The sequence below is a fragment of the Lithobates pipiens genome, unplaced genomic scaffold (genome assembly GCF_037356315.1).
Source record: "Lithobates pipiens isolate NorthernLeopardFrog02 unplaced genomic scaffold, aLitPip1_a1.2 Scaffold_1, whole genome shotgun sequence".
NCBI classification, from domain to species: domain Eukaryota; kingdom Metazoa; phylum Chordata; class Amphibia; order Anura; family Ranidae; genus Lithobates; species Lithobates pipiens.
The window spans coordinates 235,873,296-235,889,661 of NW_027507685.1; the positions used below are offsets into that span (position 1 = coordinate 235,873,296).

Below are 16,366 nucleotides of genomic sequence, written 5' to 3' on the forward strand. Positions count from 1 at the left end.
TAATGCACCCTGTGTTTTACATATATACCCGTATTTCCAATTTTCTCTATATTGCATTATTATGTGTGATGGATGTATGCAGGGTGTACACACATATATACTGCACATTTCACACACATATATATGGGAATTGCACTATATACACGGCTATGGATAAGACTGTAATATATTATCTATTTATTATAGATTTTTATATAGCGCCAACACTCTACATATACATTGTACAGTCACATCGGTCCCTGCCCTCAAGGAGCTTACAATCCAAGGTCCCTAAGCCCTGATTCACACCAGTGCCATTTGTCATGCGATTTGATAGTTTAAAATCGCTTGACAAGTTGCACCCCATTGCCTGCAATGGAACCGTTCAAACCATTGCGACTCGGAAAAAAGATTCCTGCATGACTTTTTTATTGCGACTTGCAAGCTGCATCCAAGGTCAAAATCACACTGATCTACAGCTTTGAAATCGTGCTGAAGTGGCGCAATTTCAAAGTTGCATTGGTGTGAACCAGGGCCTACTCACATTCTCATATATATATATATATATATATATATATATATATACACATACATATATACACATACGTATATACATACCTACATACATACATACATATATACACATACTAGGGCCAATTACCTTATCAGCATGTCTTTGGAGAGTGGGAGGAAGCTGGAATGTCCAGTCTCCTCCCACACTTCACAAGCAGAGGGAAAATGTACAAACTCCATGCAGGTAGTGTTTGTAGCTCCTAGTGCTGCAAGGCAGGAGTGCTAACCACTGAGCCACTGCACTGCCCATATAGAAATAATGGGGTTGGTTTACCAAAACTGGAGAGTGAAAAATCTGGTGCAGCGCTGCATAGAAACCTATCAACTTCCAGATTTTATTGTCAAAGCTTAAAGCGGAGGTCCACCCTAAAGTGTACCTTCCGCTCATCGGAACCCTCCCCCCCTCCGGCGCCACAATTGGCACCTTTCAGGGGGGAGGGGGGTGCAGATACCTGTACAGTACAGGTATCTGCACCCACTTCCGGGATAGCTCTCTGCGGAAAGGGGCGCCACCCGCCCCTTTCCGCAAGTGCCCGTCCCCTTCCGCAAGTGCCCCGCTGCCTGCTGGGAAACACACAGATCCCAGAGGCAGCGGGGACCGTCCTTATTGCACAGCGCGACTCGCGCATGCGCAGTAGGGAACCGGGAAATGAAGCCGAAAAGGCTCCACTTCCTGATTCCCATACCCAAGATGACGGCGGCAGCACCCGAGAGACGATCTAGAGATCGGCTTCGGGTGCCGACATCGCGGGCGCGCTGGACAGGTAAGTGTCACTATTTTAAAAGTCAGCAGCTGCAGTATTTGTAGCTGCTGGCTTTTAAAAAAAAATAAAACGCGGAGTCCCGGCGGACTCCCGCTTTAAAGTCCAACAATTATTTAAGCATTTTTCAGTTCAATTAAAAACAATTAATAACATTTGGAAAAAATAAATAAAAAAATGTACTCACCTCTTAATGCCTGTTGCTAGGGGGTCCCTCGTAATCTGCCTCTTTACTCACCTCGGCTCCTGACGTCACTTCCCTCGGCACCGGAAGGGAGGTCACCTCTCCCCCCAGCCCTCTAGGCAATCATCTGGGACACGTCACAGGTCTCAGATGATTGTGCGGCCAGTCATGGAGCGCGGCGCGCGCATGCGCAGTGAGTGCCCGGCTGTGAAGCCACAGACAGGCGCCCATAGTTACAATGCCAGCGCCACTGAGCGGAGGGGGGATGAGCGGGGCTTCGTTCCCCCCGCATCACTGGACCCTGGGACAGGTAAGTGTCTGATTATTAAAAGTCAGCAGCTGCAGTATTTGTAGCTGCTGACATTTAATTTTAATTTTTTTAAGCGGAACTCCACTTTAACGTGATTGTAAAGATTTTTATTGTATTTTTTAAATAACAAACATGTCATACTTACCTGCTCTGTGAAAAACCCTTGCCAATCCTCCTCTCCTCTTCTGGGGTGCCACCGGCGGCGCTCCTGGCTCCTCCTCTTCATCAGGTGCCCACCACGGAGAGCCTGCTTTCCATAGGGGTACCCGTGCGGGCGCGCTCACGAGTCCTGCTGCTGCATCTATTGACACAGACAGAAGGACTTGGCCCCACCCCCGTGTCACCGGATTTGATTGACAGCAACAGGAGCCAATGGCTCCCGCTGCTGTCAGTCTATCCAATGAGAACCCCAGACAGCAGATGGAGCGTTAGAACGATCGGGTTCAGAGAAGAAAAAGGGGGGCTCTGGGGGGCAGCTGCAGCACAGAAGATTTTTCACCTTTATGCATAGAATGAATTAAGGTGAAAGATCCCGAGACTTTACAACCCCTTTAATTGAACAAGCTGGAGGCAGCTCTGTAGCAAAATCGCTTTGCATTTTTGCCACGTTTTGGATGCATTTCCGGTGCATTGTCTGACTGCCTGCACAAGTGCAAAATGGGCATGGGACTCAAAAAATGCAAAATGCAGTACGTTTTTGATGCGTTTTTACCACGTTCTCCAATCATTTCAATGGGGAGCTGCGTTTTTTGGTGCAGTTTTAAAAGCTGCACAAAAGATGCAGCATGCAGGACTTTTCAGAACACACCGCACCCGCAGCACAGTGGTGTGAAGAGTTCCATAGGATTTAAAGTTAAATATTTTTTTTGTGTGTTTTTCTTTGCAAGTTAAAAAACGCGTCAGTGTGAAAGGGCCCAAAGTTAGAAGCTGATTGGTTAGTATGCAGAGCTGCTCTGGCTTTAGCAATCCTCCCCTACATTGTAGGCTGATATATGTGAAATGTATCCGACTCTCGGTGGTTCTATGGGCACCATGTCTGATATGCTTGACAACCTCTTCCAAAGAATTTTCTTGGCAAATTTTTTCTAATTTTATTTTAGTCCCCTCTTACCTTGTCCACTGGGTTGTCCTAAAAACCTAATCCCACCCAGCGACTCCACCCCTGCCTGCCAGGTCTTGCTTCACCATCTTTTTGTTTACACCAGGGATCTCCAAACTTTTTTAAATAAAGGGCCAATTTGCTGTCCTTCAGACTTTAGGGGGGCCAGACTGTGCTCAGTGGGAGTAGATAATGTCCTGGTATCCAGTGGGAGTAAACAATGCCCTATCTTTGGTGTCAGTTGGAGGAATAGTGCTCCATTGTCGGTGTCAATGGAAGGAATTCTGCGCCATCATTGGTGTCCGTGGAAGGAATTCTGCCCCATTGTTGGTGTCAATGGAAGGATCTCTGCACCATCATTGGCATTGGTGTCAATGGAAGGAATTCTGCGCCATCGTTGGCATTGGTGTCAATGGAAGGAATTCTGCGCCATCGTTGGCATTGGTGTCAATGGAAGGAATTCTGCGCCATCCTTGGCATTGGTGTCAATGGAAGGAATTCTGTGCCATCCTTGGCATTGGTGTCAATGGAAGGAATTCTGCGCCATCGTTGGCATTGGTGTCAATGGAAGGAATTCTGTGCCATCATTGGCATTGGTGTCAATGGAAGGAATTCTGCGCCATCCTTGGCATTGGTGTCAATGGAAGGAATTCTGCGCCATCGTTGGCATTGGTGTCAATGGAAGGAATTCTGTGCCATCATTGGCATTGGTGTCAATGGAAGGAATTCTGCGCCATCATTGGCATTGGTGTCAATGGAAGGAATTCTGTGCCATCGTTGGCATTGGTGTCAATGGAAGGAATTCTGCGCCATCATTGGCATTGGTGTCAATGGAAGGAATTCTGCGCCATCGTTGGCATTGGTGTCAATGGAAGGAATTCTGCACCATCATTGGCATTGGTGTCAATGGAAGGAATTCTGCGCCATTGTTGGCATTGGTGTCAATGGAAGGAATTCTGCGCCATCATTGGCATTGGTGTCAATGGAAGGAATTCTGTGCCATCATTGGCATTGGTGTCAATGGAAGGAATTCTGCACCATCGTTGGCATTGGTGTCAATGGAAGGAATTCTGTGCCATTGTTGGCATTGGTGTCAATGGAAGGAATTCTGCGCCATCGTTGGCATTGGTGTCAATGGAAGGAATTCTGCACCATCATTAGTGTCAATGGAAGGAATTCTGCCCCATTGTTGGTGTCAATGGAAGGAATTCTTCCCCAATTGTTGGTGTCAATGGAAGGAATTCTTCCCCATTGTTGGTGTCAATGGAAGGAATTCTTCCCCATTGTTGGTGTCAATGGAAGGAATTCTGCCCCATTGTTGGTGTCAATAGAAGGAATTCTGCCCCTTTGTTGGTTTAATCAAAGGAATTCTGCCCAATCATTGGTGTCAGTGAAATGGATTCTGCCCCATCATTGGTGTCAATGGAAGGAATTCTGTGCCATGAAGACTGCTGGTTTACACCATCTGGAGCCAATGACCTCCTCTGGGTTCTTGCAGTCGGCCCCCTGATGACATGAATGATGTGTGGTAGATGACACTGAGGCCTCCTGGGATGTTCGCTGCGGGCGACCTCATTCTTGCCAAAGTTAGAAATCTAGGAATTGGGGGCTGGCCTAAAAAAATAATAATAATTATAATATAAAATATATATATATATATATATATATATATATATATATATGTAATATTTGTGTGTGTTTCTGAATAAAAGAGTAAGTGGGGTGGTAATGTTATAGAAAGAAAAAGGGTGTGAAAGTCTGCCTTAACGCTTCTCAATGGCTGTACTTGTGGCTGGCATGCAGAATATGATAACCATACCCATTGCCAATTTATACACATATCCTGGGGGCAATTTAGACAGGAGCCAGTTCACCTACTAACATGTCTCTGCAGTGTGGGAGGAACCTGGAGTAATGGAAGGAAACCCACACAAGAAAATTAAAACTCCCTGACCGGTATTCAAACCTAGGACCCCAGTGCTGCATGAGTGTTAGCCATTAAGCCCAGGGCTGCTGTTAGAAATCATGGGGCTCCATACAGCCTAGCTCACAGGAACACGTGAACCAAGTCTAACAGGCGGCTCCACCCGCATGAACTGGCCACTCATTCATGCAACCAGAATACCTGTGAGAATGTATATATTTTTTCATTTTAAACATTTTTTTTGCATATTTTAAACTGCCCTGTGTGGGTTGGCTAAATATCAGGGGTCTAAATGGAAACCCAAGAGAAAGGATTGAGGAATCTGTGTCCTCAATCTCTTTCTCAGCAGCCTTAGTTGAAGAGTTAATGAACAGGAAGCTCCTTTGTACAGAGACTCCCTGTTCATTCACAAATGTAAGCATTGTAAGCACAGGGGGTTTGGTTTCAGTAATTGTGCCCACTCTTGCTGCTCTAGGCCCCCTTGTTGAGATTATGGGGTCTGAAGCCTCGTACAGGAGGGCAGGTGTTACCCCCTTATCAATGGCCCCGTTTAAACCACTGTGCTGTCCAAAATGAAATATGTATTAAGTATAGTAATTGCAGGCTGTGTATACAGCCTTGTATACAGTATATTGCATTCCATTTATCAATCTGCACATGGTCTTTCTATGTAAATGAATTGCAGACTTAAACATTTATAACTTTTTATACACAATTGTGTATCCTAGTTTATATAAAATTGCCACATTTTGGGGGGCCATACCCCGCGATATGTCTATATCTACAATAGATAAAACTTTATATCTATATATTGCATTTCACACGTCTGCAGTTAAAGTGGCACGCGGGTCTAATTTTTACACAGAACGAAATTGGTGAAGCGCCATTTTTGTTCCTGGCATTCTGCACCTTTGCACTCACAGCATTGTAACCCTCGTGTATGTTTCCAGGCTTTTCTGCCCCGTTCACATCTAACGATTTTTCATTGCAGGTGGAATCGCTGGGATTCTGCATACAATTCTAAAACGCGTAGCACGCTTGTTTTGGTTGCAATGTATTTTCAATGACACCTAAACGCGATGTGGTTTTGCTGCGATTGTCATGCGACAAATTGCATTGTGTGAAGCTTGTCACCTAAAAGTAACTCCTGCTCCTTTTTGGGAGCGTCACTCTTTGCGCAATGCGGTTTGCCACGATTGCACCATGATTTATCACACGGCAGAACTACGCGTTTAGTGCCATTGAAAATGAATGGCACCCAAAATGAGTGTGCTGTGCTTTGCCAGCATTGCCATGCAATTTGGAATCAAGGGCACACTCTTGGCGATTCCAGCCATAATCCCAAAAGGCTAGATGTCAACGGGGCACAAGGGCACAGTCTTGGCGATTCCAGCCATAATCCCAAAAGGCTAGATGTGAACGGGGCACAAGGGCACACTCCGGGTGATTCCAACCATAATCCCAAAAGGCTAGATGTAAATGGGGCACAAGGGCACACTCCGGGCGATTCCAACCATAATCCCAAAAGGCTAGATGTAAATGGTGCACAAGGGCACACTCCGGGTAATTCCAACCATAATCCCAAAAGGCTAGATTTATATGGGCACAAGGGCACTTCCAACCATATTCCCAAAAGGCTAGATGTAAATGGTGCACAAGGGCACACTCCGGGCAATTCCAACCATAATCCCAAAAGGCTAGATGTAAACGGGCACAAGGGAACACTTTGGGCAATTCCAACCATATTCCCAAAAGGCTAGATGTAAATGGTGCACAAGGGCACACTCCGGGCGATTCCAGCCATAATCCCAAAAGGCTAGATGTAAATGGGGCACAAGGGCACACTCCGGGCGATTCCAACCATTTTCCCAAAAGGCTAGATGTAAATGGGGCACAAGGGCACACTCCGGGCAATTCCAACCATATTCCCAAAAGGCTAGATGTAAACGGGCACAAGGGAACACTTCGGGCAATTCCAACCATATTCCCAAAAGGCTAGATGTAAATGGTGCACAAGGGCACACTCCGGGCGATTCCAATCATATTCCCAAAAGGCTAGATGTAAATGGTGCACAAGGGCACACTCCGGGCGATTCCAATCATATTCCCAAAAGGCTAGATGTAAATGGGGCACAAGGGCACACTCCGGGCAATTCCAACCATATTCCCAAAAGGCTAGATGTAAATGGGGCACAAGGGCACACTCCGGGCGATTCCAGCCATAATCCCAAAAGGCTAGATGTGAATGGGGCACAAGGGCACACTCTGGGCGATTCCAACCATAATCTCAAAATGCTAGATGTAAATGGGGCACAAGGGCACACTCTGGGCGATTCCAACCATAATCCCAAAAGACTAGATGTAAATGGGCACAAGGGCACACTCCGGGCAATTCCAACCATAATCCCAAAAGGCTAGATGTAAACGGGCACAAGGGAACACTTCGGGCAATTCCAACCATATTCCCAAAAGGCTAGATGTAAATGGTGCACAAGGGCACACTCCGGGCGATTCCAATCATATTCCCAAAAGGCTAGATGTAAATGGGGCACAAGGGCACACTCCGGGCAATTCCAACCATATTCCCAAAAGGCTAGATGTAAATGGGGCACAAGGGCACACTCCGGGCGATTCCAGCCATAATCCCAAAAGGCTAGATGTGAATGGGGCACAAGGGCACACTCTGGGCGATTCCAACCATAATCTCAAAATGCTAGATGTAAATGGGGCACAAGGGCACACTCTGGGCGATTCCAACCATAATCCCAAAAGACTAGATGTAAATGGGCACAAGGGCACACTCCGGGCAATTCCAACCATAATCCCAAAAGGCTAGATGTAAACGGGCACAAGGGAACACTTCGGGCAATTCCAACCATATTCCCAAAAGGCTAGATGTAAATGGTGCACAAGGGCACACTCCGGGCGATTCCAATCATATTCCCAAAAGGCTAGATGTAAATGGGGCACAAGGGCACACTCCGGGCAATTCCAACCATATTCCCAAAAGGCTAGATGTAAATGGGGCACAAGGGCACACTCCGGGCGATTCCAATCATATTCCCAAAAGGCTAGATGTAAATGGGGCACAAGGGCACACTCCGGGCAATTCCAACCATATTCCCAAAAGGCTAGATGTAAATGGGGCACAAGGGCACACTCCGGGCGATTCCAGCCATAATCCCAAAAGGCTAGATGTGAATGGGGCACAAGGGCACACTCCGGGCGATTCCAGCCATAATCCCAAAAGGCTAGATGTAAATGGGGCACAAGGGCACACTCTGGGCGATTCCAGACGTAATCCCAAAAGACTAGATGTAAACGGGCACAAGGGAACACTCCGGGCAATTCCAACCATAATCCCAAAAGGCTTGATGTAAACTAAACCCTCCTATCCTTTTCGGCCAAGGAAGCTGCCATCTTAGCCTCTGTTTGATCTTCAGTTTCCATGGTGCACATGCGATCAGTTATGACACCAGACGTCTGATGGTTCGACAGTTTGGTTGAGAGCTCCAGCAAATGTGACAGTAACCCCCGATTCACACTGCCACAAATTCCGCGCCGACATCCTCAGCGTGACTTTGGCACTACTTGCATACGATTACTTTAACAGAAGTCAATGCAATCCGAGCTAAAGTCGGAACAAAAGTAGTGCAGAAACCTTTTTCTAAATCGGAACGACTCAAGTGCTCCAATTAGAATGCTTTCATTGCACTAAATGGGGGGCGACTTCTCATGAGACGTGTACTCTGAGCGCACGTCACACCAGTGTGAACCGAGCCTTCGCATTCCTGGCAAGCTGGGAATGTAACTTTTTTGAAACCGTTAAATCGATGGGTTTAAGTCCTTCAAGGGGCCCATTTACATTGGTGTGGTAATGCACAATTATAGCATGCGTCAGCGTGAACTGCATTAGGGCAGCCCCTTGAAATCAATGGGCGTTTTCGACCAAAACATCCCACAAAATTGTACGCCCCATTTTTTTTTTAAAGCGCTATGCAAACTGTTTGCGCTATATAAATCCTGTATAATAACAATAATAGTTTTTTGGACGCAACGCGTTATGGTGCGTTGACATGCACAACAAAACATGTGCGCTGGAGAGCTATTAAAAATAGGCACCACCACAATGCAGCAGCACATGTAACATCCATTGCAGCGTACTGCGCTAACGCGTGCATTCCTGCAACGCATGGATGTAAATCGGGCCGAAGACTTGGAATTTTGCTGTGAAGTATTAAATCGGTTGGTCGTTGGCACTAATTCTATCCGTATGCAGATGAGACTTTTTTTTTTATATGCAAGTACGGGCGGGCTGTGCATTTTCCCGCTGCCACCGTGCCACGTTTGCTGACTGATTACTTATCGACCTTGTAGTTCCAGGAATTGGAGGAAAGTGGCAAGCGGCAGACTGTGCCGTGTAAGGGAGATCATTGCAGTATGGGTCTATGGGAAGTTGCATAAGCATGGCGAGTAGTTGGCAGTGGCGTTGGCCAAGGGAGTGACAGATGCAGAGTCTGGGGTCAAGCTTTTATTAGGACAGGTGGATGGTACTTAGATCTCAGTGGGAGTGGGGGGGTGGTGGATTGCCAGCTCTTTGACTCAGCCGAGCGAAAAAAGCGAATGGCCGCAGACGGCGGTGGCTCGTTTCCATTCAGACTTCTGTTCCTTCATGCTCCCTCCTCTTTCCTTCCTCTGGACCCGTTCTACCTCCATCGTCTCTCCTCCTCCTCTATCTGATGCAGCATCTCATTCTGAGCATCCTTCCCCTCCTCCTCCTCCTCCTCCTCCTCCTCCGTCTCTCTCTCTCTCTCTCCATCTCCCGTTTCCCTCCTCCTCCCCCTTCTTCTCTTTACATTTCCAGCTGCAAAACCTGACGGCCTGGGTTTTTTTTTTTTTGTTTTTTTTTTTTTTTAGACAATTTCTCCTCTTCTCCTCCCCTCTTCCCCCTTATCTCTCGTCTTTTTCTTCTTTTCCCCCCCATTTAGGTTCCTTTTAGGTTTATTTTTCTTTTTTTCTTTTAATTGGACACCCCTTTTATTTTCATTTGCACTCTATCTCTGCTTGTAATTGTAAATAGATCTACCCCGAGCCCATTCCCGCACCTCGCTACTTACTCTCATCTCTGGCTTTCTCTCTCCTCTCTCGCGCTTGCGCTCCATTGCACCTTTACAGTACATGGATTTATATATGCATTTATTTAATATATCTTTTGCCTGTTAACCTTATTACCACCCTCTCCATCTCCCTGTCGCTTGCAATCCATCCATCTCTCTGTCTCCATCTCTCTCTTCTCTCTCTCTCTCTCTCCCCTGCAGTGAACCCTCCTCTCCCAATGTGATTAGATCCTTTACCTCCTCCCGGTGTCTCTTCTCCGGGAGACTTTCCATGCTCAGATTTCCGTCTTAGTCGTGGAACGATGTTCTATGCTCCCTTCAGAGGTAAATCTTTTCCCCGCTTGTCTATGTTACCCCCCCCCATTGATCCAAGCTTCCCCAAACCCTTTCCGAAACTCCACCGTGGCTCCGGAGTTGCCTTCCGTCCCATTTTGTGGTCTTTCCCCAACCTCCGTTACTCTAATTTGTCTCGTTGCCTCTCTAAAACTTTGTGTGTCTCTCTTGCTCGGTGCCTAGTAGATGGTTGTTGTCCCTGTGTTTGTGGCCGGCTGTGCAGTCTGTGTCTAACTTTGTGTGCTGTGTTGTAGCGTTACTTTGTTCTGTACCATTCTGTGATCTTGAAGTATTAATGATGATAGTTAATTAGATGTCTTTAGAGATGATTAAAGGACAATTTTCAACGAATGTATTTTTATAAAACAGGTGTCGCTCCTGGCGTGCCCTGCTGCTGGGAGGGGGGTTGCTGAGACTTGGAGTTCCTCAGCTGCTGCAGGTTGCTCCAAGTGTAGCATCTCAATCATGGTTCCATGGAATGCTAGGGTTCCTCCAGAGGTTGCTAGGGGTTCCCTGAACAATGAGTCATTTATGATGCTTAGATATGTAACCGTTGACAACAGTGATTTGTTTAGCTATCTGTAAAGGGAGCTTTCGTACCACTGATCACCAATGTATGGGACGTGTCTCCCACTGACCACCAATGTATGGGACATGTCTCCCACTGATCACCAATGTATGGGACATGTCTCCCACTGACCACCAATGTATGGGACATGTCTCCCACTGATCACCAATGTATGGGACATGTCTCCCACTGATCACCAATGTATGGGACATGTCTCCCACTGATCACCAATGTATGGGACATGTCTCCCACTGACCACCAATGTATGGGACATGTCTCCCACTGACCACCAATGTATGGGAAATGTCTCCTACTGACCACCAATGTATGGGAAATGTCTCTCGCTGACCTTTAATGTATGGGACATTTCTCTCACTGGCCTTTAATCTATGGGACATTTCTCCCACTGACCTTTAATGTTTGGAAATTTCTCCCAATGGCCACCAATGTATGGGACATTTTTCCTATTGACCACCAATGTATCGGACATTTCTCCCATTGGCCACCAATGTATGGGACATTTTTCCTATTGACCACCAATGTTTGGGACATTTCTCCCATTGACCACCAATTTATGGGACACGCTTCCCACTGACCACCAATATATGGGATACGCTTCCCACTGACCACCATTGTATGGGACACGCTTCCCACTGACCACCATTGTATGGGACATTCTTCCCATTGACCATCAATGAAAGGGACATTCTTCCCACTGGCCACCAATGTATGGGATATTCTTCCCACTGACCACCAATGTATGGGATATTCTTCCCACTGACCACCATTGTATGGGACACGCTTCCCACTGACCACCATTGTATGGGACATTCTTCCCATTGACCATCAATGAAAGGGACATTCTTCCCACTGGCCACCAATGTATGGGATATTCTTCCCACTGACCACCATACACCAATGTATGGGACATTCTTCCCACTGACCTTTAATGTATGGGACATTTCTCACACTGACCACCAATGTATGGGACATTCTTATCAATGTTTACCAATGTAAGGGGCATTCTTCTCATTGGCTACCAATTTATGGGCTTTTCTTCACACTGACCAACAATGTAAAGGGCATTCTTCTCTATGATCCCCAATGTAAGGAGCATTCTTTTCAATGATCACCAATGTAAAGGGCATTCTTCTCCATGATCATCAATGTATGGGACATGCTTCTCACTGGTCACCAATGTAAGTGGCATTCTTCTCACTGGTCACCAATGTAAGGAGCATTCTTATCAATGATCACCAATGTAAGGGGCATCCTTCTCATTGACCACCAATTTATGGGACATTCTTCCTACTGACCACTAATGTAAGGGACATTCTTCTCCGTGATCACCAATGTATGGGACATTCTTCTCACTGGTCACCAATGTAAGGAGCATTCTTATCAATGATCACCAATGTAAGGGGCATCCTTCTCATTGACCACCAATTTATGGGACATTCTTCCTACTGACCACCAATGTAAGGGACATTCTTATCCATGATCACCAATGTAAAGGGCATTTGTCTCATTGACCACAGATCTATGTGATATTTTTACCACTGACCACCAATGTATGGGACATTCTTTCCATTGACCACAAATATAATGTGCATTCTTCTGAATGACCACCAAAGTAAGGGCATTCTTCCCATTGACCACCAATATAAGGTGCATTCTTATCACTGACTAACAGAGTAAGGGCATTCTTCTCCATGATCACCAATATAAAGGAAATTATTATCAATGATCACCAATGTAAGGGGCATTCTTCTCCATGGTCACCAATGTTTGGACATTCTTCCTACTGACCACTAATATAAGGGGCATTCTTCTCAATGACCATTAAGGTAAGGAACAATCTTCCCACTTACCACCCCACTAATGTTCCATAAGTTATAGTTATAGTAATTATTGGCATGGGGTTCCCTGAGACTTGAAAGCTATTTTTAAGGGTTCTGAAAAAAATCTTCACGATTTGGGTGGATCCCTATGATCCAGGTAGCCGGAGCTCCTAAAAATAGGTGGTTGTCTAAACTTTTTGAACCTTTGATATCATTGTTGAAGAAATGGCATTTTCTCTGGTTCACTCTGTCTTTAGGAAATAAAACTGATCTGTCCGTGATTCTTGACTGTTCCAAATAATTACTGTTTACAAATAATTCTTATTCATATGCTTTTGGTTTGGGTGTTGGATGTTTTTCCAAGGTATTGCGGAATAGGCTGGTCTTGGCATTTAAAAGTTATGCTCAAAGGGTTAGGATACGTTTGGGCGATAAGTTAAGGGTCATTGTGTAGCTTAAGGCCGCGTACACACGAGAGGATTGTCCGTCCAACTTAGTCCGCTGAAACGTGTTTCAGCGGACAGTCCGCTCGTGTGTGGGCTTCAGCGGACTTTTTCAGCGGACAGTCTGGCGGACTAAGTCTTTCGGAATTTCCATAATACAGTCCGTCCAACTTTGGTTTCAGCGGACAGTCCGCTCGTGAGTATGCAAGTTGGACGGACTAAGTATGGCGCATGCTCAGAAAGGATTTACACGGCCGAAGGTTGCATTGCAGTGTATTGGACGTCGTATTTCTAGTCCCGTCGTACGTGCTGTACACGTCATCGCGCAAGCTTTCAGCGGACTGTCTGTTCATCATGTGTGGTCAAGTCCGTTCATTCAAAAGTAGGACGGACTGTCTGTCGGATTGTCTGACGGACTTAGTTGGACGGACAATCCTCTCGTGTGTACGCGGCCTTAGGCCGCGTACACACGGGCGGACTGTTCGCCCAACTTTGTCCGCTGAACAGTGTTTCAGCGGACAGTCCGCTCGTGTGTGGGCTTCAGCGGACAGTTTCAGCGGACAGTCTGACGAACAAAGTTTTTCGGAATTTCCGTAAGACTGTCCGCTGAAACTTGGTTTGAGCGGACAGTCCGCTCGTGTGTAGGCTTGTTCGACAAACTAAGTCTCGCGCATGCTCAGAAAGAATTTACACGGCGAAGGTTGCATTGCAGTGTATTGGACGCCGAATTTCTCGTCCCGTCGTACGTGCCGTTCACGTCATCGCGCAAGTTTTCAGCGGACTGTTCGTTCGTCGTGTGTGGTCAAGTCCGTACATTCTAATTTTGAACGGACTGTTTGTCAAACTGTTTGACGAACCTAGTTGGGCGGACAGTCCACCCGTGTGTACGCGGCCTGAGTCTTCATGTACATGGGACGTTTTTACAACCTCTCCTGACCGATTTTTAAATTTTTTTTTTCAAATAGCCCAAAATGAAAAAGCCTGTAAACGAAACGCGGGTTGCCGCATTTACACGCGTTTACAAGCTGTTTTGCGTTTCAAATGCCTCTGAACATCCGTCCTGAATGCATTTTTTTGCATGCTAAAAAATGCTTCTAAACTCCACTGCCTAGAAACGACTATAAACAACCCCGTGTACATGTCCTGATAAGATAACACAGAGGAGAGTTCAGGGGCAGCTGAAAAAAACGCCCAACTGCTCCTAAACGTCCGTGTACATGAGGCCTAAAAGTGAAGTTTAATGTTTTTATATTTTGCCTTCCCTGGTTCCTCTCTTCCCCTTATTAACACGTTAATGATTTTTTTTTATTATTCATTACATACCTTATTTTATACGCAGTGATGTCATCACTGGATCTCTGTGTTTCTCTATGCGCTGCAGGCAGATCATGGCTGGTGGGAGGAGCTGGCAGGGTGTTGTACATAGCTTTTTTTTTATTTTTTATTCTGTTTATTCTTTTAAACCTACGTACATAACTTCTTGAAAACATCACAGCACCCTGCCTCAGTACTCCCATCAATGCAAGGATTCTGTGCTGGGACCAATCCTATTTAATTTGTTGATAGATGACCTGGAGGATGGGGATGGGGTAAGCAGTGCAATCTCTGCATTTGCGGACGATACTAAGCTAAGCAGGGCAATAACTTCTCCGCGGGATGTGGAAACCTTGTAAAAAGATCTGAACAAATGAATGGGGTGGGCAACTACATGGCAAATGAGATTCAATGTAGAAAAATGTAATATAATGCATTTGAGTGGCAAAAATATGAATGCAATCTATACACTGGGGGGAGAACCTCTGGGGGGAATCTAGGATGGAAAAGGACCTGGGGGTCCCAGTAGATGATAGGCTCAGCAATGGCATGCAATGCCAAGCTGCTGCTAACAAAGCAAACAGAATATTGGCATTAAAAAAGGGGATCAACTCCAGAGAGAAAACAATAATTCCCACACTCTACAAGACTCTGGTCCGGCCGCACCTGGAGTATGCTGTCCAGTTCTGGGCACCAGTCCTCAGGAAGGATGTACTGGAAATGGAGCGAGTACAAAGAAGGGCAACAAAGCCAATAAAGGGTCTGGAGGATATTAGTTATGAGGAAAGGTTGTGAGCACTGAACTTATTCTCTCTAGAGAAGAGACGCTTGAGAGGGGATATGATCTCAATTTACAAATACCGTACTGGTGACCCCACAATAGGGATAAAACTTTTTCGCAAAAGGGAGTTTAACAAGACTCATGGCCACTCATTAAAATGAGAAGAAAAGAGGTTTAAAGAGGAAGTAAACCCTGATGGGCTTGCTTCCTCTTTCATTCCCTGCAAAGGCAAAGCTTAATGGACTACTATACATCGCATAGTAATCCATTATGTGTCACTTACCTGACACAGGAGCCAGCGAAGTCACCGCTGTCCCCTGTAGTCCGGCGCATCCATCTTTTCGGTGGGGTCTCGCAGCTCCGCCACTGTCATTTGGCGGAGCCGCGATGACGTCACTCCCGCGCATGCGCACGGGAGCCGACACGCGCGGCAGCTCCATTGTTGGAAATGCCACGCTCAGTGCGCCTGCGCGCCGCTGTCTATGGCGCATGTGCCGTAGACAGCGGTGCCTGTCTTCGGGCAAATATCTCCTAAACCATATAGGTTTAGGAGATATTTCTTGGACCTACAGGTAAGCCTTAATCTAGGCTTACCTGTAGGTCAAAGTGGTTTGTAAGGGTTTACAACCACTTTAACCTTAAACTACATAGAAGGTTCTTTACAGTAAGCCCCTGTACACACGGTCAGAGATTTTGCCAACCAAATCCGTCGGATTTTGTCTGTCGGATTTAGTCCGACGGATTGTGTCCAAAACTGTTGCATACACACGGTCGGGCCAAGTTGTCTGATTTAGCGGTTGCCAAGAACGCGGTGACGTAATTTCGTTACGATGGGACTACATTCAGGCTAGTAGCCAATAGCTTTGATGTAGGAATTTGATCTGAGCATGCGTGGCACTTGGTCCGATCAAAATTCGCTACACATGATCGGATTAGGTCCGACCGGCCCAGTTGGTCGGGAAATATTTCCAACATGTTGGAAAATTTGGTCCGACGGAGATTCGGACGGAATCAGTCCGAAGCATACCACACACAGTCAGATTATCTGACAACACGGTCCGATAAGACGCATTCCGACGGATTCTCCGACCGTGTGTACAAGGCATAAGAGCAGTAAGGATGTGGAATTCCCTTCCACA

The 16,366-nt window shown here is 46.2% G+C and overlaps 1 protein-coding gene across 12 annotated transcripts in view; it reads left to right on the forward strand.

Moving 5' to 3' along the window:
* SYNGAP1 (synaptic Ras GTPase activating protein 1) overlaps positions 1-16,366 on the forward strand; it is a 562,775-nt gene that overhangs the window by 1,183 nt on the left and 545,226 nt on the right. Inside the window, exon 1 of one of the 12 annotated variants that reach the window (XM_077484713.1) lies at positions 9,757-10,271. The exons of the other annotated variants lie outside the window; for them this stretch is intronic. Within the exon in view, the coding sequence (XP_077340839.1) occupies positions 10,250-10,271 (22 nt within the window). The 5' untranslated portion in view covers positions 9,757-10,249. Of the gene's footprint in view, positions 1-9,756; positions 10,272-16,366 lie in introns of those variants that run through there. 12 annotated transcript variants of the gene reach the window in all.